The sequence below is a fragment of the Tamandua tetradactyla genome, chromosome 25 (assembly GCF_023851605.1).
Source record: "Tamandua tetradactyla isolate mTamTet1 chromosome 25, mTamTet1.pri, whole genome shotgun sequence".
Lineage (NCBI taxonomy): Eukaryota > Metazoa > Chordata > Mammalia > Pilosa > Myrmecophagidae > Tamandua > Tamandua tetradactyla.
In genome coordinates this window covers 42,720,788-42,745,766 of record NC_135351.1, presented here as the reverse complement: position 1 = coordinate 42,745,766, position 24,979 = coordinate 42,720,788, and the positions used below count along the sequence as shown (strand labels likewise).

At 44.8% G+C, this 24,979-nt stretch overlaps 1 protein-coding gene across 4 annotated transcripts in view; it reads right to left on the bottom strand.

Annotated features, from left to right (window-relative positions):
• Window positions 1-24,979, bottom strand: part of AIG1 (androgen induced 1) — a 202,173-nt gene that overhangs the window by 131,997 nt on the left and 45,197 nt on the right. For all 4 annotated transcript variants that reach the window (XM_077143352.1, XM_077143353.1, XM_077143350.1 and 1 more), the window contains exon 2: window positions 18,599-18,754. In XM_077143352.1, coding sequence (XP_076999467.1) covers window positions 18,599-18,754 — 156 coding nt within the window. The remainder of the gene's footprint in view (window positions 1-18,598; window positions 18,755-24,979) is intronic.

Sequence of the window (24,979 nt, the reverse complement as noted above, 5' to 3'; positions counted from 1 at the left end):
GGTGCCCACTGCAGTACAGCAAACACACATTCACAATGGTTGCTGAGCCTCTGAGCAAGGGAGGGAACCCAAGGGAGCCTCAGAAACCCAGAAACAAAAAGCACATGGGCTACGTGGGACATGACTCCCAGGGATGAGCCTGGCCCTGGCATTGTGGGACTGACAAGACCTTCTTGACCAAAAGAGGGGAAAGAAGTGAAACAAAATAAAGGTTCAGTGGCTATGAGATTTCAAACAGAATTGAGAGGTCATTCTGGAGGCTAATAATATGTAAGCTTCAGCCAGATATTTCTCACTGCCATGGTATGCCAGGCCCAGCCAGCAGTGTTCCTGTAAACCTTAAGGAAATAGGCTGATGCTCTATCTAAGACTCAAAGTTTTTCTTCGTAAGTTTATTTTTTTCAGAAACTTAAGATCTCTAGGGTTGTTCCTTTGCCAGGTACCAGTCTCTGTAAGAACATCAACCAGGTTCATTCCTCTACCCCAAAAGGCTGACATCGCTTTCCTGTATGAAGAAGTTACAATGGGCATTGCCCACGCATCCCTGAAGACTGAGGGAAAAATCAAATAAGAGGGAGGCACTTTAAGTGAGAAGTTAGGATTTAACAAACGATTATGATTACTGGCTCATTATATCGATATTTCTTTTTCGTTCCCACTGTATTGGAACAGCCAGGAGGGAACACCTGGAGTTGCTGAACTGTAATCCAGGAGCCTCAGTCTTTGACAATGACTGTATGACTATATAGTTTTCACCTTGTGACTGTGTGATTGTGAAAACCTTCTGACTGAGGCTGCCTTTATCCAGCGTACAGGGAGGAGAGTAATAAAATAAAGCATTGCATGAAAAAAAAGGAAAAAGGGAAGAGAGGAGCATCTGCCAACTCAGGGCCTGTCCTGCCCTGGATCCCAGTCCCGTGCCACGTGCAGGGCTCTGGGGTCCAGGTGAGAAGGCCTCGGGCCAGGCAGGCATAGGGGAGGTTTGCTCTTGGCCCCAGGACATCTATGCAAACCCCACTGAAACCCTCCAAGGGCTGCCAGAAGGAATCAAAGCCCCTTTGGGAGCCCAGGAACCTCCCAGCTTCCTCTAGGTGCTCCTGCCCCGAATGCTTGTCCCACCGCACGCTGCCCCCACCACGCCCTTCGTGCTTCCAAAATGGCAACTTGTATTCAACTAAAAAGACAGAACTTTTCAAAACCCAGGCTCTATGCAGAGCATTGTCACCATGTGCTCGCCCCGTCTTGTCGGAAGCAGTCCCTTCTCTCTCTGCCCACAGGGCCCTGCTCCCAACACATCTGCACGGCCTCTCCCCTGTCGGGAACGTGCTAGCCCCCTCGAGCCCCGCCTCTTTGCTCAGCCTTCCTAACCCTCACATCTCCGAGAGTTCCTTGTCCTTTCCTGCACTGCCCCCCCTCTCTCCTTCCTCGCACTTACAAGCCGGCAGCTGGGCAACCACTGCTGTCCCTTCCCAGCAGAATGCAAGCTCCGTGAAGCCCTGCCCACCTGCAATGTGTGCGGCCCTTCCTTGGGGCTTCACATTCTCAACATTTAGTTCTTTGCTTTGTTTTGAGAAATGTAAGAGTCACAAGAGGTTGAAAAGTGATAGAGTGAAGCCCCACGTACCTCTTACCCAGCGTTCCTTACGATGACGTCTTACAAACCAGGGGAAGTTTTCCAAATGGGAGACTGGACGAGGGCACAGACTAATGAAACCACAGGCTACGCTCAGATTTCACCAGAAACGGTGTCCCCTGTGCACACTTGTGCAGCCACAACGTGACCATGGCACAGCGCTCCGGCACCAGAGGGGCTCCCGAGGCTGCCCCTGCCCCAGCAGTCACGCTCTGCTCCCACCTCCCCCAGCCTCTGTACCCCCAGTTCATCAGCCTCAGTGCTGCGTGGAGCTGCTCACAGCCGTGTGGTCCCTGCTATGCCTGGGCCAGACACGTTGTGAACAAGACCTTATTTAAGAATCACAACAGTCTTGAGGTAGCTACTATCATTTTTCTGGTTTTATAGTTGAAAAAACTTGGCCTTAGAGAATTTTAATAACTTGCCCAGAGTCAAAAACTTAATAAAGGATCAAGCCAGCAGGTGAGCCCAGGGCCCCAGCTTTTAACCTCCGTAAATACTTTCTTGCAAAAAAGCAGGTCCTAGACACTTTGAAGTTAATTAGCAATTGAATGAATTAATGAGTAAATTAAATGCCAAAGACCGCTGCAGGGACTTTTCTACCTAGAAAAGCCTGCTGATAGCAGGAACGTGATGAATGTTTGGTGAGTCAACATGTTTAATCATTCTAGAAAAACCGAAAGGAAAGGAAACTGGTCCTGTACGGAGGAAAACTGGGTGCTTTTTTCCCACCAGGAGGAGCAGTGCGCCCAGTCCAGGGCCCTGCAGAAGAGGAGCCCCAGGGAGGGAGACCTGGAGAGGACGCGCCCGGGGGAGGAAACTGGATGGACCACTTCCTGTCATCTGCTGAGTTTCAAATAGCTACAGCAATGGGGTGAGGAAATGCCGGGGTGCCGCCGGCAGGGACCACGGTCAGGACGGAGGGGTCCCCGCGAGACCAGCGCCGCTCACAGCTGAGGGCGAGGATGGGCCATCCGGAAGGCTGGGCACGCGCAGGGCAGAGGAGGGCTCATCGGGCAGACGGGCTCTTCTCCCGGGTGCCAAGCCCTGGGGATAAGACAACAGAGGGCAAGCAACCCTTCCGGGAAAGGGACTTGGAGGGCAGCGGGCTTCCGTGACGGCTGTGTGGACACAGGAGATCTGGGCGCGGCCGAGGGTCCCTTTCCTCTGCACGAGGCATGCACAGAGGGACCTGAGGCCGGGCTCGGCCGCGGTGGGGTGAGCTCTCCCGGGGAAATAACCACACAGCCCAATAAAATAGTAGGCAGGTGAACACCCACTGGTTTCTTTTTTATCCTGTCAGCGTTTCTTTTTTGCAAACATAGAAAATACAGGCAGACACACACCACGTATACGTGTGTGCACAAGACTGTGTACAGGTTCACACATGTGTCTGAATACATGTTCCTGCACATATACGAATGTGTTCATATATATATGCCCCTTCTTAAAAATATACATAGTACCACAAAGCTCTGCTTTTGTGTTGTTTCACAACGCATCGAGGAAATACAAGGCACCTTTAATGTGAATCACCAGGTGATGAAAAGCAGTGACACTGCAGAGATCAGGAAGGAAGTAAGAGTGAGGACACGGGGCACTGAGCCAGCTTCCCTCCAGACCACACTGCCCGAGGATGCGGGGCACAGGGGACGGAGCCTGCCAGGGTGGAAATGAGCCTCTGCATGGAAGGGAAAGTGAGAAAACTTGCCTGTCATGACTTGTTCTCTGTACCAAGAGAAAAGGAAGAAAGAAAAGTTCCCTGGGAATCCACAAGCATGGGATAGCAGTCTGGTGTGTCCATGGCTGAGCTGTGCTTTCTGGGTGGTCCCAAACAACTTTGAGGGGAGCATTAAATTTAAAGTGTGTCTGGGTTGAGAGCTTGCTAGGTGGTTTAAAAAAAAAGATTTTACCTTTGCATTTACTTTTGAGGTTGAAGCTGTGTCCTCCAGCTTCAACCTCAAAGTGCTAATGTAGGTAAAGGTGCTGGAAAGGCGAACTCAGAAGGCCAAACATCACGAAGCACAAAGGAAGACAAGGCATCGTGAGTCAAATCAAACACAACAACAAAATAAAGCCAGAGGGAGAGAAAAATAACAGATAGCAGAATGAGATTAAATCGAAAGAGGTGACAGGTAATTTTTAGACAGAATAAGAAAAAATACTACTTGACATGTTTCAAGAAATAAATGACAAAGATTTTTAAAAATTTAACTGGATTTTTAAAAGACTAAATAGAGCTTTAGGAAATGTAAAATGCATTAACTAAAATTAAAAACACACTAGATGGGCCAAATAGCATAGTTAAAACAGCTGAAAAAGGAATTAGAGAAACAGAAGCACTAAAATAAATGTTTCAGATTACAGTGCAGAGAAAGAGAATGGGAAATAAAAAGAAGGTCAAGAGAAACAGAGGAAAAGACTGGGACAATATATCATATATCGTCTCTAGAAGGCCAGAATCAGACAAAGGAGAAGAAAATATTGAACAATGATTTAACTTTCCCAGAACTGTTTGAAAATTCCAAAATTGAGATTCAGGAGGTTAAATAAATCACATGCAGGATATGCTTTTAAAAATCCACAACTAAGTAAATCACTGTTAACTGAGTAATAATAACAAAAACAGTATTTTAAAAGCATCAAGGGGGAAAGGAAAACACACTGTTTCAGTTTGCTAAATTTGCTGGAATGCAATATACCAGAAATGGATTGGTTTTTATAAAGAAGATTTATCAAGTTACAAGCTAATTCTAAGGCCATGAAAATGTCCAAATTAAGGCACCAACATAAGGATTCCATCCCTCCAGAAAGGCCAATTGCGTCCAGAGTTCCTCTGTCACATGGGAAGGCACCTGGTAACATCTGCCATCTTCTCTCCAGGCTTCTGGCTTCAGATGGCTCTCTCAGGTTGTGTGGGTCCTTCTGGCTTCTGCTGGGGTATTTGCTGTCTGCATCTCCAAACATCTATCACTTGGCTTCATATCTCTGCTTTCTGTATTGGCTCTCCAAACATCTGTGCTTTCTCCAAAGTGTCTCCCTTTTAAAGAACTCCAGTAAGTGAATCTTAGTGAATCTAAGTGAATCCAGTAAGTGAATCTAAGTTAATCTCCATGGAAACAACCCAAACAGGAGATCCTATCCAAAATAAGTCTGGACCCACAACACTGGATTAAAGAGTGTGGCTTTTCTGGGGTGCATAACAGTTTCAAACTAGCATGTATGCTATGCACACGGAAATAGCAATTAGACTGAAAGCTGAGCCTCACAGCAACCGTGGAAGCTGGAAGGTACTGGAACAATATCTGCAGAGCACTGAGGGAAAATAACACCCGACCTGAAATTTAATGGCCAATAAATCGATCTTTCAAAAATTAGGGAGAAATAGGGTATTTTAAGATAAATAAAAATTGAGAGTGCTTGTCATCCATGGGACTCTCACAAAAGGAAATTATAAAGGATGAACTATGGGAAGAAAAATAAGTAATTCTCTCAGTGGTACATTCAGAGTTAGGGCCCAGGACCATCTGTCTCCAAAACTCAGTTCCTTTGGCTGGGTCTGGCTGCCCTGCCCGGGCGTGAGCACCCTATGGAGGTTCAACGTTAAATCCATTTAAAATTTATTTGTATTTCAAAATAAGTAAACCAAGCCTTCTTTCCTTCTCTGTCAAGTGGTTATACACACAAAATTAAACAGCTATCCATAAACCTCATGCAACACTATTTGATTGAATCCTACCCTCAACCAATTAGCATCAATACACATTTCTTATCCAAAAATATAAATATTTGGATGATTTGTCCATTATAAAATCACTGAACAATCGAACTCTAGTCTCTGTCTCTCTCTTTTTTAATAAAAGGGGGTTAGAGCCTAGTTGTTAGATACAATTACTTTAAAGTGATCATCTGCATAGCAGCTCTAAGTACACGGACAGACATCTAGCTGACCACAGCCTGCGTTTGAAGTTACCATCTGAAAGTGAAATTAGGAAAAATCTGAGTTAATAAACTAATTTAATTGTGTTGGAGGAAAGCCTGCATTTGGTGCTGTGGCTGTGGTCAGAACAGAACGCTGTGTAACCAGAGTGCCACGGGGAGAGGGGAGGAGGCAGCCTGAGCACGTAGCTGGCAGCCTGCGCAAGGGGGACGCATCAAGAGAAAGGAAGTGATGGTCATGGTAAGTGCACATATAAGAGCGAGAAGGTGGGCCCTGACCACCCAAGGGGGCCTTCTGGTCTACCTCGCAAGCCAATCCTTTGGTGCAAAAGGATGCATCAGATTAGATTGATACCTGTTAACATCACTTGATTCACTCCCCTTGTCCTGATTTCAAGTTCACCCAGAAATCATCAACTATCCACACTTTTCAAAGTTGTTTCTCTTGCAGAGATAGTTGGTACTGACTCCAGTCTGACAATTTTTTCTCACTATAAACCAGTTATTTCCTGAGTTAAGTTTAAGTGTATTACACCTGGTTAGCATGAGTCTATTTACTGAGAGACAGATTGACTCAGATGGATGGACATAGCACCTGGGTCCCTGGTCCTGAGCTACAGTAGCATTTGTGCCTGTCCCAGTGCATCAGCTGCCTCCAACTGCACAGCCCTCTGTGCTTGAGCTGATATGGAGATATGACAGGAAGAAAGCTAAGGCTCTTTGGTCTTTGCTGTGTTGATTTTAGAATATGCCTGAACAAACCAGGAAAATGCGTAGCAAGTTGTGTACATAGTTTAGAATGGGGAAAGGACATTTGGAGAGATTGGCATATTTGTTTCTCAGTATCATCTCAACTATACATCAGTGCTCCTTCTTTTTTCCCCTATGAACAATCTGCCCTTTAAATTCAGAGCTTGAGCATCTCTCAAGGGAGAATAAATGTTGTAATTTATTTCCCAAAGGTGACTATCTGTACACGTGCTTTCCCCCAAAACTTTCTGTGGTATTTTCTTGTTATAAAAGTAATAAAGGCTTATTATGGAAACCCGAGTGGGTTTTGTTTTTGTCTCTTAAATTTTCCTATGATGATCTATGCTGTATAAATAAAGTGGAGGGAGTCAGCAAGCAAACTGTTGGCTTTGAAAGGAAAATGGCTCCAAGTTGTATTGATACAGTCTAGTGTTGGCGAGCTCTCTGCCTAGGACCGCTGCAGGATTTTTATTTCTTGGCATTAGACCTAGCTGAATTTCTCGTCATCTACTTAGGTCCCCACTATAACCTTTGACCAGTTATAGATTTTTTTGTGTGGTTGAAGAACACTTCTCTTCAATCAAAAGCCAGGAGCTTAAACTCAGCTAATTACTTTGGGGGTCAGCAGCTCAGGGAGGTGCCAGGTGAAGGGAGCAGCATGTGTTCTCATGTTGCTCTGAGGAGAGAGCCAGAGACCTGTAAAAAATTCACTTCCTTGGGCTATGGTTTTCCTAGAGCTTTCTTTCTTTCTCCCACTGCACCACCCTTTCTACCTGAAATTCTTTGGGATGATTAAACTCACATGCCTAAGTGTTCAAGTTATGATGTCCACTTGTCTGGTCAAGCAAGCACTGGCCTGATTGCTGCCGTGGGGAGACTTCATGGATATGAGTCATCAGTGAGTCATTACGTCTACTCTCAACTAAGGAGATGGCCTTCAGCAATGAGGGAAGTCTCATCCTATCAGTTGAAGATCTTAAGAAGAGAACTGATCCTTTCAGCATTCAGAAGGGAGAATTTCTGTCTCTGCTTCAACAGGCTGGCTTTTCTTGGGGAATTCACTGAATAGAGTTTCCAGCTTCTTATGACTTGTCCTCTCTGTGGAATTAGGACTTGCCCATCCCCACAGCCAGGTGAGCCAATATCTATAAAAATTTCATAATATTTACAGGATATATGTACACACACATATCCTGTTGGTTCTGTTTTCCTGCGGAAGCCTGATGCATTGTCATTTCTCAGCCCCAGCTGAGGGGACGCGAAGTGTCAGGCCCCTTTCTGCAGATAGGACTGAAGCCGAGCAAGAACTGGCCACTGTGGCCAGAGGCACGAGCCAGCCACGCCCCAGCCGTCACAGGGCATCAGGCTGCAGGGACAGGTGACGGTCCCCTGCCAGACTCCTCGTGTTTCCTGTGAGACCCCTTTGAGAACCTTGAAGTCACGTGGTCACATGTAAGACACAATCTGCCAAGGGTCTGCTGAAACTGTCTCCCCATTGTCCCCGCTTTCCTGGCTTTTAAAGACTAAATGTGTGAGAAAGAAAGTTCCCCACACACCTCACAGTGTAACCGAGAGGACACGTCTTGAAATAAGGCAGGGTGTTTGCAGAGGTCTTCGCTGCCATCCCGAGGCCCCAAGCACGAGGCTGTCTGTCTGATTAGCTGAGTGGGCTTGTTCTATCCAGAACGCTTTGGAAAATAGGCGGGGTCTTGAGTGATCTAAAAAGGAAAGCAGATTGCACTGAAAACCTGCTCTCTATAAAGCAGAACAATGTGGCTTTCGGTAAAGTATTTCTGGTAGACAAAGTTCACTTGTCGGGAGAGAGCTGTCCAGGGGGAATGTGTTGGATTCCTTCCTGCCCAAATCTTTTTCAACCATGTAGCTGTGAATTCTGCCTTCTTGGAAGCTGAGAGATGGTCTGCTGATGACATTTAGATACACTTAGTGACATTTTTAAAAATTTGGCAAATTCCACTGATAAAACCTCATTTTCACAATTAAAAGGAAGCATATTGGTTAAATGTGTGGTAGCTTAAATCTGTATTCAATTATTGAAAGGAGAAGACAAGGCAAGAGAGATTTTCTTTTCTTGTCAAAACTTGCACTTGGCAAACTGGCCTGGAAAACTGCATAAAATCATAGGTTTGTAGTGTGAAATATGACATCAAAAGGAAACTACCAAAAGCACAAATAAACAGAAAGCCTTTTTAAAAATGCAGTGATTTTTTTATCCAGACTCTCCATGCTCCCCTTTTTATTCCAATAAATCCCAAACAAAACGTTTTGGTCAATGCAGGCTTTATGTATGTAGCTCAAAATGTGAATCAGGCGAATGGGGGAAAGCAAAGTTAGGCTTCATTTGTAAAAAGTTTAGAGCAGTTACTCAGAGCAAGGGCTCTGTTCGCCAGAGTGTGTGGGTCTGAGTCTTGACGTCACCATTGATGAGCTGCAGGCCCTCTGAGAAATGGGGACCCACCTGTCAAAGGCTGAGAAGGAAGCACCTTGGGAAGAGTGGGTGACAGAAATGCCACCCATGGAATAAGGAAAGGCCTTTGCAGGGTGGAACCCTCAGCAAGCTCTCGGGGGGTCAGCGTGGATGATTCTAAGTCTCGGGGTCTGGGGTTACTTGTAGGATTGGCTCACCTGGGGGAGGGAGGTGCTAGGAGGGGCTCGGGGGCAGCAGCCACCAAGGCCTTCAGGTACCTGCTGCCCTGGGCTCAGAGGTAACGCCCGAGCCCATGTGCTGGGGATTCAGGTAGCATTTCCAAATATTCACACAGCTTTACTGTACCAACCAAGCTGGGGGCTGGTTTCCTTTGTTGACTCTACTGGCTCTCTCTTCTCTGGAACAACAATCCCTGGGCTTGCCTTGCTCACAGGTCCTCTGGGTAGGCAGTGACCTCTGCTTCCTTCTGTTAGGTGATTTCGTGCCTGAATGAAGTTAGTTGTTCTTATCTTGTAGTTGATTTTTAAGACAAAAGGGGGCGGGGGGGGGGGGGGAGCAATTTACAGAGTCAATACAATTCCAGTAAAAATTCCAACAGCTTCCTTTGTTGAAATGGAAAAGCCATTCAACAAATTTATATGGAATGTAAAGGGGCACTGAACAGTGAAAATCTCCGGGCAAAAAAGAAAAGTCAGAGCACTCACAATTCCTGGTTTATAAGTTATTACAAAGCTACAGTAACAAAACAGTACGTTATTGGCACAAGGACAAACCTATAGGCCAATGAAATGAAAACGAGAGTTCAGAAATAAACCTTCCCATCTATGGCCAATTGGTTTTTGACCAAGGTGCCAAGTACACTCAATGGGGGAAGAATAGCAAGTCTCCTCAACATTTTATGTTGGGAAAACTGGATATCCATATATCAAAGAATGAAGGTGAACCCCACCTCTAACTGTATATAAAAGTTAACTCAAAATTTATCAAAGAACTAAACATAAGAACTAAAGCCACAAAATTCTTAGATAAAAACACACGGAAACATCTTCAGGATCTTGTGTTAGGCTATGGTTTCTCAAAATTTACTCCAAAAGCCCAGGTTATTAAAGAAAAAATAGATAAATGGGATTTTGTCAAAATTCATCAAAATGCCTGTGTCAGGAAAGTAAAAAAGACAACTGACAAAATGGAGAAAATATTTGGTAACCACTTGTCTCATAAGAGTTTAATGTCCAGAGTATATAAAGAAATCCTACAACTCAACAACAAAAAGACAAGCAATTAACAAGTGGGCAAAAGAATACACACTCCTCTAATGCAGATATGTAAATAGTCAATAAGCACATGAAAAGATGCTCAAAACAATTAGCCAATAGGGGAAGTAAATAAAAACTACTATGAAATACCACTTCACACTCTCAAGAATGGCTAGTGTTTTTGTAAAAATATATATATGCAAAATAAGTGTTGAACGGGATGTGGAGACAGAGGAAGACTCATTCTTTGTTTGTAGGAATGTAAACGGTGCGGCCACTTTGGAAACCATTTTGGCTGTTCTTCAGAAAGTAAAGTATGGAATAACTATATAAGCTGGTGTGGTGATCTGAAACTGTGTGTACCCTAGAAATGGATGTTCTTAAATCTAGTCCATCCCTGTAGGTGGGAAGCTACTGTAAGTAGGACCTTGGACGAGGTTATTTCAGTTAAGGTGTTGCCCACTTCAATGAGAATGGACCTAATCCTATTGCTGGAGTCCTTCATAAGAGGAGTAAAAATCAGATAGAGAGAGAGAGAAAACCACAGGAAGCCTGACGCTGGGCATCACTGGAACCTGGAAGAGACAGGAGAGACCAAGAGATGCCACCATGCGCCCTACTGCAGGAGGGGTTGCCGCAGGCAGTCCTGAGGTGCCAGCCTTTGGGAAGAAAGCATCTCCTTGCTGACGCATGGAATTAAGGTTTCTTTTAGCACCAAAACCGTGAGCAAATAAATTCCCATTGTTTAACCACTTTATGGTATTGCTTGAGCAGCCTATAAAATCAAATACCCGGCCACCTCTCATCTAGGGAAACACCCAAATAATTGAAACACGGCTAGAACAGACATCTATCTGTGCACAGATGTTCATAGCAGCATTATTCACAATTGTCAAAAGAGGGAAGCAACCCAAGTGGCTGGCAGGGGAATGGAGAAATAGACCACTCAATGGAATAGTATTCAGCCATTAAAAAGGACTGAAGTTCTGATGCGTGCGACAACACAGATGAATCTGAAGGGTGTCATGTTGAGTGAAATACGCCATACACTAAAGGAAAAATATGGATAATCTTAGGGGTATGAGATAATTAGAATATCCAAATTCATGGACTCGGGCACTAGAATAAGGTCACCAAGGGGCCAGGGTAGGGAAAGGAATGGGGAATAAATGCTTCATTGGCATAGAATTTCAGTTGGGGCGATGGTGAAGTGTCAGTGATGGATGGGGTAGAATTGGCTAAAATGGGAAATTTTAGGTTGTACATTATGTTCTTAGAATACAATTTTTTAAAAGCTATAGAAATGTGCAACACAAAGGGTGAACCCTAATGTAAAGTATAGACTATATTTAATGATCTATTTATAATGACATTGCTTCATCAATTGTAGCAAAGTTACCACGCGACTGCAAAACGTGAATAATAGGGAAACATGTGTACGAGGGGGATACATAGGAGTTTCCTGTAAAGCTACAACTTCTATAATGAAAAAAGATGAGAACAAAACTGAATGGTGTTTCCTCTTTCCTTTTTTAATTCGACGACTAATACCGCCCCTTGTACTGGTGTCCAAACAAGGACAAGAAGAGACCTGGGGCAGGGATGATGAATCTATTTGATGCGCTGCGTTATCGATGCTACTGAACCTCAATTTTGCCTTGAGCTCCTGTTTCAAACTTGGGTTCTGCATATGCATATGGGTATGATAATGCAATGAGCATGTTGAGCGGGAACGTGCTGCTTGTGAAAACCCTGATTGCATCTCCCACTTCTCCTTAAAGCAGCCCCTTGTGCAGAGAACAACTGCAGTTTTCCACAAATTCCAGTCTGCACACCCGTCCCTCTGCAGTTCAACTTGAATGATGCAAGGAGTCACGGCTCGCCCGGGGCCCAGCACAACTGAGCCCGCGGTGGTCAGGTAGGTGTGGGGTGCGTTCGCCCGGGAGCTGGCTGCTGGAATCTAACGCTGCCCCCTATCCCCGCTGCAGGCAGGCTGGGGCCCAACCTGGGGACCCAGTGGGCATCAGGGTCTCGGGAGCAAGCCTGCAGGTGCCTGCCCGAGCTTTGTTAAAATGTGGCCTTCTTATCAGAGTTGAGTCTCAAAGCTATCGTAGTAGCCACTTCTGACATTATAATCATGTCCTTGTAAAGATTTATAAAAATTTGGCATGTATCAACATATTCCAGAACCTTTAAAACTTGATTTTGCTTGTGACAGGTACTGTGATATCAGCTTCTTCAGCAAACATGGAAAATGGAATTTGAAATTGCCAGTAAAACTTACAGTAAAGTATCTACCAATTATTTTCAAAAAGTGATTCCCAAAAGTCTTAGTTTGTTGATATGCTAGACAATTCTAACCTGTCCTTAGGAAAAAATTTTGCCAAACATATAAATTTCAACTGTCATGCCCGTATAATTAAACAACATGATTTTTTCATCACTTATTTTAAAGTAAAAGATTGGCTTCGAATGGAAAACAGCTATATTAATTTTTAACATTAGGAAGCCAGATAATGTAGCATATAAAGGAAGGGAATTTGATTCTACTTGAAATTATAAATAGAAGCAAAATGCCTTCTCTTCTGTTTTGATAGTAAAAATTTACTATTTATAAAATTTTAAAGCACATTTTCTACTTTATTCTAAAAATTCTGGATTTGATTTAAAAACACATTTATATATATGATCCTCTATTTATTGAATTCTTACATAGGGTATGCAAAATCGAACTCTCTTCTGTTTTCTTTAAGGCTTAGTTGATGTTTTAAGTTTCCCTCACTGTTGATGTTGAGGGTCACCTGTCTGCTAGGTCATATCTTATGATAAAAACCAGTTTGATTTGGGTTAAGTCCATTGCACACTTGCCCTCTGTGCTGGGTGGGGCCGGGGGTGGGTGGGGAGGTTGTGCTGTGGGTTGAGCCACTGGAGAGGGAAAGTCCTTGGTCAGGTTCCCCAGGTGCAGGGAAGGCGAGGCTCCCTTTCCATCCCCGGGAGGAAGGCTCGAGGGCTTCAGTGACCACAGGTGGGGAGGTGGCCTCACAGTTATTTTATAAAAGCCTTTTCAAAAGGGGAAGGGCGTGATACAATTGAATGCATGATCTGATGGGGAGCCATCATCTCACGAATTCTGCTCTTCTCTGTGAGAAACAAAGGGTTTCTTCCAAGGCCACTTTTGTGATTTGTCCGTTCATGGTAATTCTGTAATTGGTTTCCTCAATGCTTTGAAGGCAGATTTCTTACATGCAAAAAAAAAATGACCTCACCATGCCAGTTTGAATCTGTGGTGGACCCCAGAAAAGCCACATCTTTTAATTCTCATTCAATATTGCTGGCTGGGAGCTTTTTGATTTTTCCGTGGAGATGTGACCCCCTAAAAGGTGGTAACTTTTTATTAGATGATTTCCATGGAAGTTTGTCTCCACCCTTTGAAGGTGGGTTTGCTTACTGGAATCCTTTAGAAGAGGAAACATTTTGGAGAGAGTCCCTTTTTTAGAGCCACGAGAAAGCCACAGAGAAACACAACAGATCACTGCAGAACCATGAAGCACAGAGTCCACCAGCCAGCGACTTTTGGAGATAAAGAAGGTAGACGCCTCCTGGGGAGCCTCATGAAGCAAGAGGCCTGGAGTGGAAGCCAGCAGATGCTGCCATGTTCACCATGTGCCCTTCTAGTCGAAAGAGAAATGCTGAATGTCATTTGCCTTCTTGAACCAAGGTATCTTTCCCTGGATGCCTTAGACTGGACATTTCTGTAGGCTTGTAATTGGGACATTTTCTCAGCCTTAGAACTGTAAACCAGCAACTTATTAAATTCCCCTTTTTAAAAGCCTTTCTGTTTCTGGTATATTGCATTCTGGCAACTAGAACACCTACTTTAACAGAAGTTTGCTCTCAGTGCCCACATGTAACTGTACTAGGGCAAAAACCACGTTTGTACCGGGAACATTCCCGAGAAATGGCAGAGGTTCCAGGCATGTCAACTGCTATTTGAGGGCATCCAGGAGGTGGGTGAACTTTCCACCTTGTCCTTCAAGGGCCTCACTCTCAGAGAGGGAACCGCCATCACCCAGGGCATGCCAAGTGTATCAGTGCATCTGGGATGCAGAGGGAGGGAGGGACGGGGACGGGACTCATTTTAGTGGACAGGGGCTCCTGGAAGACTTCCCAGGTGATGATAGTCGTGCTTGGTTTTGAGCAAGTAACAAAATACCCCTAAGAGATCCACCTCGCATGCACCTGCGCCCCCCATTCACTGCCCTTCAGAGAAGCCTTCCCTACACAACCTGTGTGCAGATTGGTCTCCCACTGCTCTTCTCCCCTGGCTTGTTTTCTCCAATGCAGTCCTGCTCCCTGGCGCATTATTTGTTTATGCCTGTGTAGTTGTGTCTCCTGGGACTTGCGCGTGCTCCCCAAAGCCAGGGAGGAGGCGTGCCTTGTTTACTGCTATATCCCAAGCTTCCGGAAGAGCGTTTAACTGATTCAAAGTTTTGCTGACCCAACAGATATTCACTCAATCATCACTAAAGCCATGAAGATTTGTAACGTCTCACCCAACGGGAAGCGCGCAAGCAGGTGGTTCCAGGGCACAATGACTCGGCAGTCCTTCATTGGTGATCTCGGCATTTTCTCCACTCTTCTGTCTTCAGTGATGAACTTTACCTTTGGACTTGGCACCAGAAGTCCAGGAGGGCTGACAAAATGCCAAGTGCCCCATCCTTCACGTTCAAAGAGGAGGAGGCTCTTGAGGGGGTGCTCCCAGGAATCCACAGCACTGGGTTCCCCATCTCTTGTTGGTCAGGACTGTCCATGGCCAGAGCCCACTGAGCGGGAGGCGGGGGAAGCAAGCTGAGGCAGGGGGGTGAGCCTTCCAGCATGGCTCAGAGGCAGTCAGGCTTCCTGCACAGGTGACTCGGTAGCTTAGGATGAATTTCTAAAGCCCCTTGCAAAAGTTGTCAGTGGTGGCTCTTGCTTTAGATCACCTGCACAAAAATGTGACCACTGGGTTCAATGAATAAAACCCCCCAGGACCATCCCCCAGAAGTCCAGAGAAGAATCATTGCACAGAGACCCCCTCTGTGCAACAAAGGAGTCCTTCCCATACTCATGCGTAAGTAAATCGATGTTCTCATAGAAGCAATCAGTGCTTCCAGACCACATCCTGTTGCAGGATTATTTGTAGCACTTCCCTGCCAGGGTGACAGGGCTCACAAATCAGCTGGACATGGGAAGAAGAGCCTCCCAAGGGCTACTGGGCAGCAAGGCTCTGGGCTGCCTGGTGCTTTCCGGCCGTTAGCACTGCTAAGCGGGGCAGGCTTTTCACGTCTGCGAATCATCCCGTCGGAACGACGCCTGCCATGCTCTCCCAAGCAGTTCTGCCTGGTTTCTACAAGGTCGTGCTCAGAGGAAACTGTGCTCCAGGTATCTTCTTTTGGGATGCTTCATCCTCCTTCTGCATCCTTGGGATAGAGGGCCGGGAAGCAGAGGCAGTGGGTCCATGGGTCACAAACTGCAATTTGTACTTCATGCCCAACTCTCAGTAGACCTCGTTAGGGGAGCACACTTTAGTATAGAAAGCACAAATCCTTTCTTTCCTGCTGCCCCAGCTTCAGCCGAGGCTGGAGGGGGCTGTGGGCTGTGGGGGCATCGGTAGATGCTGGGGCCAGAGGTCTCTTTGGGGAGAGTCTGAGCAGAGGGGATGAATCAAGCTGCTGCTCTTTGCCCTCTTTTTACACCCACTGCCTTGTGTCCTGTGCCATGAAGCAAAAATAGCGTCGCTTTTCAGGGCCCCTCCCAACTGACAGCAGGAGGCGGGAGGCCGAGGAAGCCGAGTGGAAATCCACAGGGGCGGCTCTCCAGGGGTGCAGAGTCAGGCAGCAGAGCAGTGGGAGGCCTCTGGGACCCAGGTTGGAGGTAAATTCCCTGCACCTCCCGCAGGAGGCTGCCTGAGACCCGCTCCTAGCAGGGGAGGGCCCCGGAGCCTTTACCATGTAGGATTCTGACCATGCCAACTTAGATGGTAAAAGGTGTTTAATTGTAAGTGCCATAAGCCATTGTTCACATGCACAGTACACACCCTCAAAGGACAGACTCCTGCAGCCAGAACTGCATGCCCATCGGGGCTGGGCACGGGTCCTGTCCCCTCCGACGATGAGCTTTTGGGAGCTGGCACCTTCCCACCAGGCCAGGAGCTGCAGGAGGAGAAAGCAGCAGCTCCTTCCTCGCTCCCGGAAGGGTAGCTGTTTAAGTAGGGAGGACAGCCTGATGCCAGGGATGAAACCACAGAGGAATTCCAGACCCTCCCGCGCAGGTGAGGGGCCCAGGAGGTGGCACAGAGTGGGGAGGGGAAGTGAGGAGGGATTGGAGAGGAGAGCTGGGAAATGACCTTAGGGAATGAAACAGAAAATCACAAAATTTTATCTCTTAATGAAAAAAATATTTTTGGTAAAAATGCTTATCAAGAGCCAAGTTTAGATCTTCTGTAAATATGGCTTTGCAATAAAATGATCAGGTTCTGGAAAGAATCTTGTCCCCTCAAAAGGCAGGTTCAAGTCCCTAGTCCCAGGTCTGGTGAGTGTGACTCCATTGGTAAATAGGACCTTTGCAGACGTGATTCATTCAGGTGAGGCCAAGCTGAATGCAAATGGGTCTTAATCCAGTGTGCTCAGTCCCTCTGGGTAAGGGAAACTGGACAGGGAAAGAGAAGCCACGGGGAGAAGCTGGAAGCTGAACCCAGAGGAGAAAGAAGACGCTGCCATGTGCACTGGAAAGAAGTAGAAAAGAAAGGAAGGAAGGAAGAAGGTAGGACTTCAGAGAATTCAAGAAACAAGAAAAGCTAGTTGTTTTAAAAAGAAAAGACTCCCAGATTATGAAAAATGGAAATACTGAACATACAAACACCGATGAGCAAGAACAAATGAAGTTAAAGAAATCTCTGAGTCGCTGTTAATTCTTTCAACCTGTCACCTAATTTAGACTTCTGCTCACCCTCTGGCTTCCCAGGTGGCCAGCCCTCAGGTCAGCTCTGGAAGGGGGAGTCCCTGCGTCCTCAGCCCAGCAGGAAACAGTGCATGGGAGGTGCTGAATGCCGGGATACGGATTCTGGCTTAAAAAGGGGGGAGGTGGGGAGCAGGCAAATTAAATATATTTTTATATTCAAAACACAGATACAACAGAAATAATGGAAACCAGAAGGAAATATTGGATGCGACAAAGCAAATGGGAACAAAGAAGCTGCGACTCATCTCGCCAACCATCAGGATGTTAGGGACAGATCTGGATGTTAGGAAAATGCCTCAAATATGAAGCGGGTACAGAAAGCTACAAAATTTCCTCAAAAGCAATGTGAATTGTCTAAAGGTCACACACAAGGGGCCTTTGAGCATGACAAGTTCACGGAGTATGCTGGGAATTCCCCCTGGGGCAGCATGGAAGAGGAGGGGCGGCAGCTAAAAGCAAACAGTTGTAGTGAATTCCCTTACAGCCTGGCCCCGAGCCCCAGGACTTCCAGAGGCAGGGGCTCTCCTCTTATGTTCTTCTCCTGTGGGAATTCCAAGGGAGTAAGAGCAAAAAGAAACAGAAAGCATACAGACTGTGGTTTTCTAGATAATTCTTTTATGCAGCAAAAACACGTCTCTATAGTTGATGCTAATGGAAATGTCCCCTCGGATGGCTCTCCTGATGGAATGTACTAGAACATTATAAGGCAAGTCCAAGGCGGGAAAGAAAAACTGGTTTGCAAAGTATTTAACGCTGTTGTGCTAAGGAATGGGATTTTAGAGATTTGCTAGATGGCGCTGATTGAAGCAGCTGTTTTGGTTTCCAGAAAGCAAGGATGAAGGAGAGGGGAGCACGATGATGTTACACTTCCCCAGCCTTTATGTTGTTCTTGAGAACTCAGGGCTGTTGCGTCTGAAAATGTGCACCACATAGGAAAGCACCACATAGGAAAGCATCTCCCTGCCATCTGGGAGCAGCCTGCAGTCTGCCAGCTCAGGCCTGGCCACCTAGGAGAGGCCTCGGGAGGACTTAAAGAGACGCTTTCTGGCTCTGCCCACACTGACCTTGGACTTGGCTGCTGGGGAAGCCCCGGTCACCTGGGCCTCTGTTTTGCCCCCAAGCCCACCGGCAGCTGGAAGGCTTGAGTATGAATTAGGCGACACCTCCACCCGCCCTGGCAGTCTGAGATAGCGACGGCGTTCTCATTTTTCACCTGGCTGTGCATGGTTGAAACCTGTACCATCAAGACGCACACAGCGCAGGGTGAAGGGACTCATGGAGGAAGTGGAGCCACGGCAGGAATCAAACTGAAAATGGTGGAGATCCCTGGCGCCAGAACAGACCCAAGCACAGAGCAGCATTGACTCAGTTCATGCCATGAGCTGACAGTTCTGGGGGCATGAAGAGGAACGAGCTGACGCTGGTCTCCTTTTGCAACCTCAAAAATGCTGGAACAGTCCAAGACGCAAGGGCCACATGCTTCCAGCCTGGGCTGGGCACGCACCGTCCCGGAGCAGCCCCCCGTCCCCCACCCTGGGGCCTTGTGGGTGGCCCCGGTCCCGCACCCATACTCACAATCCCCACGGGGAATGCCAAGACAGCCAGCACCCAGTCCCGGAGGGAGATGAGCTTCTTTAGCTGCCGCTCCTGCTCCCTGCTGCCGCTGCCCCTGGTCAGCAGGCTGGACAGGTCAGTGAGGACGCAGATTCCAAAAAAGACGGCCTGGATGACCTGCAGGGAAACAGTGGCAGCGTCAGCACGAGATCAAGCCGTGGGCAGCCACGCGACCCACAGGAAGAGAGGGTCCAGGGCATGTAAAGAGCTGGCCCCACAAAGAGAAAGGAGCAAGCTCTCCAGACCTTCATGCCACATGCGAGAACATTTATCCTAAAGCACTGCTCCATTTTCTGTTCTCCCCAGGACGAAGACAAAACATGCACACATACATCTCAACTGCCCGACAAAAAACAATAGAAATGATCAAATGGTGTATCTGTTGGTTTAAAACATCACATCAAAGTCTGTGGTCTGGGTATGTTGACTGGAGGAGTTTTTAAAAGAAAAGGACCATGGTACGCAGAAAAATAAATAAGACCGTTTAGGACGCATGTGAAGAAATCTCTGCGGTTTAGGTCACACTTAGAGCTAGAAATTTTTACACCAAAGGGACTGGTTCTACTTGATGCTTTCTAAGCCTCCAGCCCTTGGGACACAGAGAAATTAACCGAATACAGTGATCACGTCTCTGATATGAAGCAATCACCATTGGTTAAACTTGGACTAAGTGGTCTCCTTCCCAGGTTTTCAGTTTTTATGAAGTAAAATCTTTCCACAGTAATGTAGACTTAGAGCTCCCCATCATTCTCCCCCCAGGCAAAGCCACCAGCGTACACCGCTGAACGATTACCAGTGGAACTGCTGCATCTGTTCTGCTTGGAGAATGCTGGCACACCAAGCCCAGTGACTTGGAAATTCCTGAAGTGGCGATAAAACACTGAGGATGAAGAGCTGGGAGGAGAGGCCAGCAGTTCATTTTAACAGCTTAGCAAGTGATCATTCTAATTATGGAAACGGTAGAAGGTGTAACTCCTGGGCTCAGTCACACCCACTCAGCCAGGAAGTTTGACTTGGGGGAAGGTTACTGCCTTCTAGTAGAAATAATTATTAACGATCTAATTGTAAAAGATACAGTTTAACTCTTTAGAAAGTGTAACAAATGCTGTCTCTGCAAAGGCTCCCACAGGTGTGGAAGGAGTTCCCCCCACCACCGCTCCTGAATGGCCCCCTGGGGCACAGACCAAGGGAGGGTCCTCCGAGCTGAATAGCCAATAAGAAAAAGAAGCCAGAAAAGAAGACTACATGTGGATGCAATTAAAATAAATTTTGAAAAATAAATTAAAGGCTGATTTACATAAAGTAAAACATGAAAAAGTACATGGGAATTAATAACACTGTATTCAGACCCTTCAACAGGGGAAGATGAGATGGAAGCAAGGACGCGAAGGCTTCAACTGCTTTGATAATATTCTATTTCTAAGGTTGATTGCTCTGTATACAGAAGTTTATCAGGTTTTCTCTATACATTTCACTAATCTGAAATAATTTAAGAAACAAAAAGTGAAAAAAGACTGATTTTAGTACTTCTGGAATGTGGTTGGCTAACGTCTTTCAATTCCTTTTCTTTCAATTCAGTCTGCCCAAATTTAAAGAATGTCAATAATTAGCAGAGTTTTATAAGCCCAGAAAAGCCAAGTGATCATAACATATGTAAAATTCCTGCAGGGCTTTGGCTGGTAGGCATAGAGAGTAGAGCCTTGACTAGGCAATGATGGAGGAAAACTATCTGGAGACCATTGATTTATTAGATGCTGTGCTGGTCTGAAAGATTATGTGTCCTAGAAAAGGCATGTTTTAATCTTAACCCATCATGTGGAGGCAGTCTTTTCTTTTAATCCCTAGTCATCACTTTAGGTTGGAGACTTAATTAGATTATCTCCAAGGGGATGACTCAACCCCATTGTGGGTATTAATTAGAGGAAAATGTGACTCCACCCATTCCAGGTGGGTCTTGATTACTTTACTGGAATCCTTTAAAAGAGGAAGCATTTTTAGAACAACAAGAGAGCCATGAGAATTACAGAGTCCACCAGCCAGTGACCTTTGGAGATGAAGTAAGAAAATGCCTCCTGGGTAGCTTCATGAGACAAGAAGCTCAGAGAGAAAGCTAGCAGATGTTGCCATGTTTGCCATATACCCTCCCAGTTGAGAGAAAACCCCTGAACTTCATCGGCCTTTCTTGAGTGAAGGTAACCTCTTTTCTGGTGCCTTAATTTGGACATTTTTATAGACTTGCTTTAATTTGGACATTCTCACAGCCTTAGAACTATAAATTTGCAACTTAATGAATTCCTCCTTTTAAAAGCCATTCTGTTTCTGGTATGTCACATTCCAGTAGCTAACAAACTAGAATGGATGCCATCTGGGGTATGGAGATGCGGCAGTGGATAAGTCCAAGAGAAAAGAAATCTAGTTTCTCCTATGACAATACCTTCTAGAGAGACCACTGTCCACTTAAAAATTCCATGATAAATTAACTGGTACCAGACTTGCATTCCCAATATAAACAACTAGAAATTTGCAGTAAAGATATGAGCCAAGTTTTTCAGATATTGGGCTTTACCCTCTGCAACAGGCCAGAGAAAATCCTCCAAATTCGAAGGGCACAGCAGGTGAGGTCAGCCCACCTTGGAGAATCCTCCTTTGTCATAAAAAAGGGCATAAGCTTAGGAATTACATCTAATCTCATTCATAGGTCTCCCCACATCCAACAGGATGGAATTAAAAAAGGATGAGGAAACTAAACAAGTTGCCCTACAACCCAGCGCTCCCACCCCTCAGTATATACCCAGGAAAGCTGAAAGCAGTGTCACAAATAGACTTTTGCACACTGATGTTTATAGCGACATTATTCATGATGCCCAATGGATGGAGGTGGCACAAAGGTACTTTCACTGAGAAGCAGAAGGACAAACTGTGATATATATGTATGATGGAATATTTGCAGCTACAGAAAGCAATGAAGTCATGAGACATGCAACGAGGTGAATGAACCATGAGGACATTACGTTGAACAAAATAAGCCAGGAACAACAGGACAAATATTATATGTCTCTTTTAGAAAATACAAGAAAAATCATGGCCTAGAGTGTAAGCTCTTGCAGCAATCACATTTATTCCTGAGCTTTAAGTGTTATTTCTAAATTCTGAATTCCAAGCTACATGTGCATAACTTGGTATTTTCCTGGAACTTTGGGTACCTGTGTGACACGTAAGACTCAGAGCTGGAGTTCTGTAGGTCTGAAAGTCAGCACTCCTACATATAGAAATGTGAAAGGAGCCAAAAAAGAGATCAGGCTTCAATTAGAGATAAGAATATAATATACAAAATGGTATATTACTATTTGACAGCAGACTGTTATAAGTTAAGGATGCATATAGAGCAGCCAGTAAATGAGACGTATATAGTGATGTTTAGCTAATACCCATATTTGTTAGTTGTCTATTGCTGAATAAGAAATTACCACAAAATTTGTAGGTTCACATATAAATTTAGTGTCTCACAGTAAAGCCCAGGTGATTTCTGTGTTCATGGCATCTGTGCTAGCCAGGGTTCTCTAAGGAACTAGAACTGACAGGAGATACCGGTAAGTATTAAGAGATCTTTATAAGAATTGTATCACCTGACAGTGGGGATGCCTAAGTCCAAATTCTGTAGGGCAGGTTGCAAGCAGGGACTCCAAGGAAGGTCCTCAGTGAATTCCCCAGGAGAAGCTGGCTGGATGACGTCGAGATGGAATTCTCCCTTCTACTGCTGACATCATCGCTTCTCCTTTTAAGGCCTTCAACTGAATGGAAGAGACTTCTTCATTGTTGAAGGCAATTTCCTCACTTGATTATAGATTTAATCAACCATCGTTGCAAGCAGTGTACTGATGATTTAAGTCCATGAAAGTTCCTCAAACAGTAACAGTCAGGCCAGTGCGTGCTTAACCAAACAACTGGACACCACCACCTGGCCAATCTGACACATTAACCTAACCATCACATTATCACAACAGGGATGAGCTGGGACCCAGCATCAAGGGATTGAGAAAGCCTTCTTGACCAAAAGGGGGAAGAGAGAAATGAGACAAAATAAAGTTTCAGTGGCTAAGAGATCTCAAACAGAGTCAAGAGGTTATTCTAGAGATTATTCTTATACATTATATAGCTATCCCTTTTTAGTTTATGGTATAGTGGAGTGGCTGGAGGGAAGTACCTGTAACTGTTGAGCTGTGTTCCAGTGGCCTTGATTCTTGAAGACATTTCTATAACTATACAGCTTTTACAATGTGACCATGTGATTGTGAAAACTTTGCATTTGATGCTCCTTTTATCCAGGGTATGGACAGATGAGTAAAAAAATGAGGATAAAAAATTAATAACCGGAGGATAAGGGGTAAAATCTAAAATTGGGTATATTGAAATACTAGTGGTCAATGAGATGGAGGGGTAAGGTGTATGGAATGTATGAGTTTTTCTTTTTTCATTTTTCTTTTTATTTCTTTTCCTGGAGTGATGCAAATGTTCTAAAAATGATTGTGGTGATTACTACACAACTTGTGGTGATATTGTGAGTCATTGATTGTATACTACAGATGGACTGCGTGTGTAGGTTTCTCTATAAAAATATTAAAAACAGAGAACAAAAAAACCAAAGAAACAAAACCAGAGAAACAAAAAAATTTTGGCTAAGCTGGACTCTTTTCTGGAAGATCAAGAAAGAATCCACTTCCAAGCTCCTCTGGGATGTCGGTAGAGTTGTTACTTGCAAGAGTAAGACTGAGGTTCATGCTTCCTTGTTTGGTCAGGGTCACGCTCCGTGAATTGCCTCTGCACTCCAAAGATGGCCCCCTCCACCTTCAAAGCCAGCAACAATGTGTAACGTCCTTCTTGTGGCTCCCAATCTCTCTAACTTTCCTGTTTGCTTCCTCTTCTACCATTAACCTTTAAGGTAGAGGAAGATCTTTACATGCAAGGGCTTGTTCTAGCCTGCCAAAGCTGCCAGAATGCAATACACCAGAGATGGATTGGCTTTCAATAAAAGAGGGTTTATTTAGTTAAAAACTTATAGTTCTTCAGAGGAAGGGCAGCTAACTTTCATCTGAGGTTTTCTCTCACACAGGAGGGTACCAGGCAATGTCTGCTGGGCCTCCTCTCCTGGCTTCTGGGTTCCAACAGCTTTCCCCAGGGTGATTCCTTTCTGCACCTCCAAGCATCTGGGCTGAGTTGGGAATGCTGAGATGAGGTGTGCTCAGCTGCTTTGTCTATGCTGTGCTGTGCTCTCTTCTAACTTTTCTCTTTTAAACCTCCAGGTAATTAAACTAAACATCACTCACTGTGGAAGGTGCTCCCTTTAGCTGACTGCACATGTAGTCTGCCATAGATGAATTTCACTTACTAATAAATCAAATCCACAGTAACTGAATTAGGCACCATCACCTGGCCAAGTTGACACCTGAACCTAACTACCAAAAGGCTGATGTGATAATACCAGGCCACCTGGGTAATCTCCTTTTCTTAATGTCAACTGTGCACATAACATAACATGCACAAGGACAGGAGTGATACTTCATCATATTCTTAGTTACCCAGGTTTAGGGTGAGGCATCTTTGAGGCACTATTTTAGAAATCCTGTCTGTCCCTGCTAATAAAACAATAGTGAAAATAAAATGGAATACTGACAACATTAGATTAATTCAAAAGAATTAGAAGTGAAAAAGGACAAAAACACATCAGACAAAGAGAAAGCAACTAGCAAGACATTAGATTTAAACCTAAGTATGGCTATAAAGACATTAGATGTAAATGGTATCAACTGTATAATTAAAAGACTGAGATAGTCAGAATGGACTACAGAAAAGAAAAAATTCTCTTTAACCACAAAGATGTGGATAAGGTAGAAGTAAATGGATATAAAAATTTATCATAATAAACCTGGAGTTGCTATATTAATATAAAAAGCAAGTTTCAAGACGAGAAATATTTCCAAGAATAAAGAGGGACATTCATAATGATAAAAGGGTCATTTCATTAAGATGGCCTAGTATCTAAATGTATATGCACCTAATGTCAGAGTTTCAAAATACAATAAGCAAAAAAAGAAATTATCATGGAGTTATATCACTCAAAAAATTAATCAATGAGAATAAATGACTCATTGATTCATGGGAAACAGTTTCATGAAGAAGTAAAAGGAAAGGAAGAACCACAACCCACAGTATAACCAAAAACCCTAAATAATACCCTAGGCTCTAAGATTCTATAAAAATTTTTTCTGAGTAAGTTTATTTTTTCAGAAACTTAATGCTTCCAGATTTTTTCTAATCCAGATAAGCCCTGAAACCCAGAGGTAC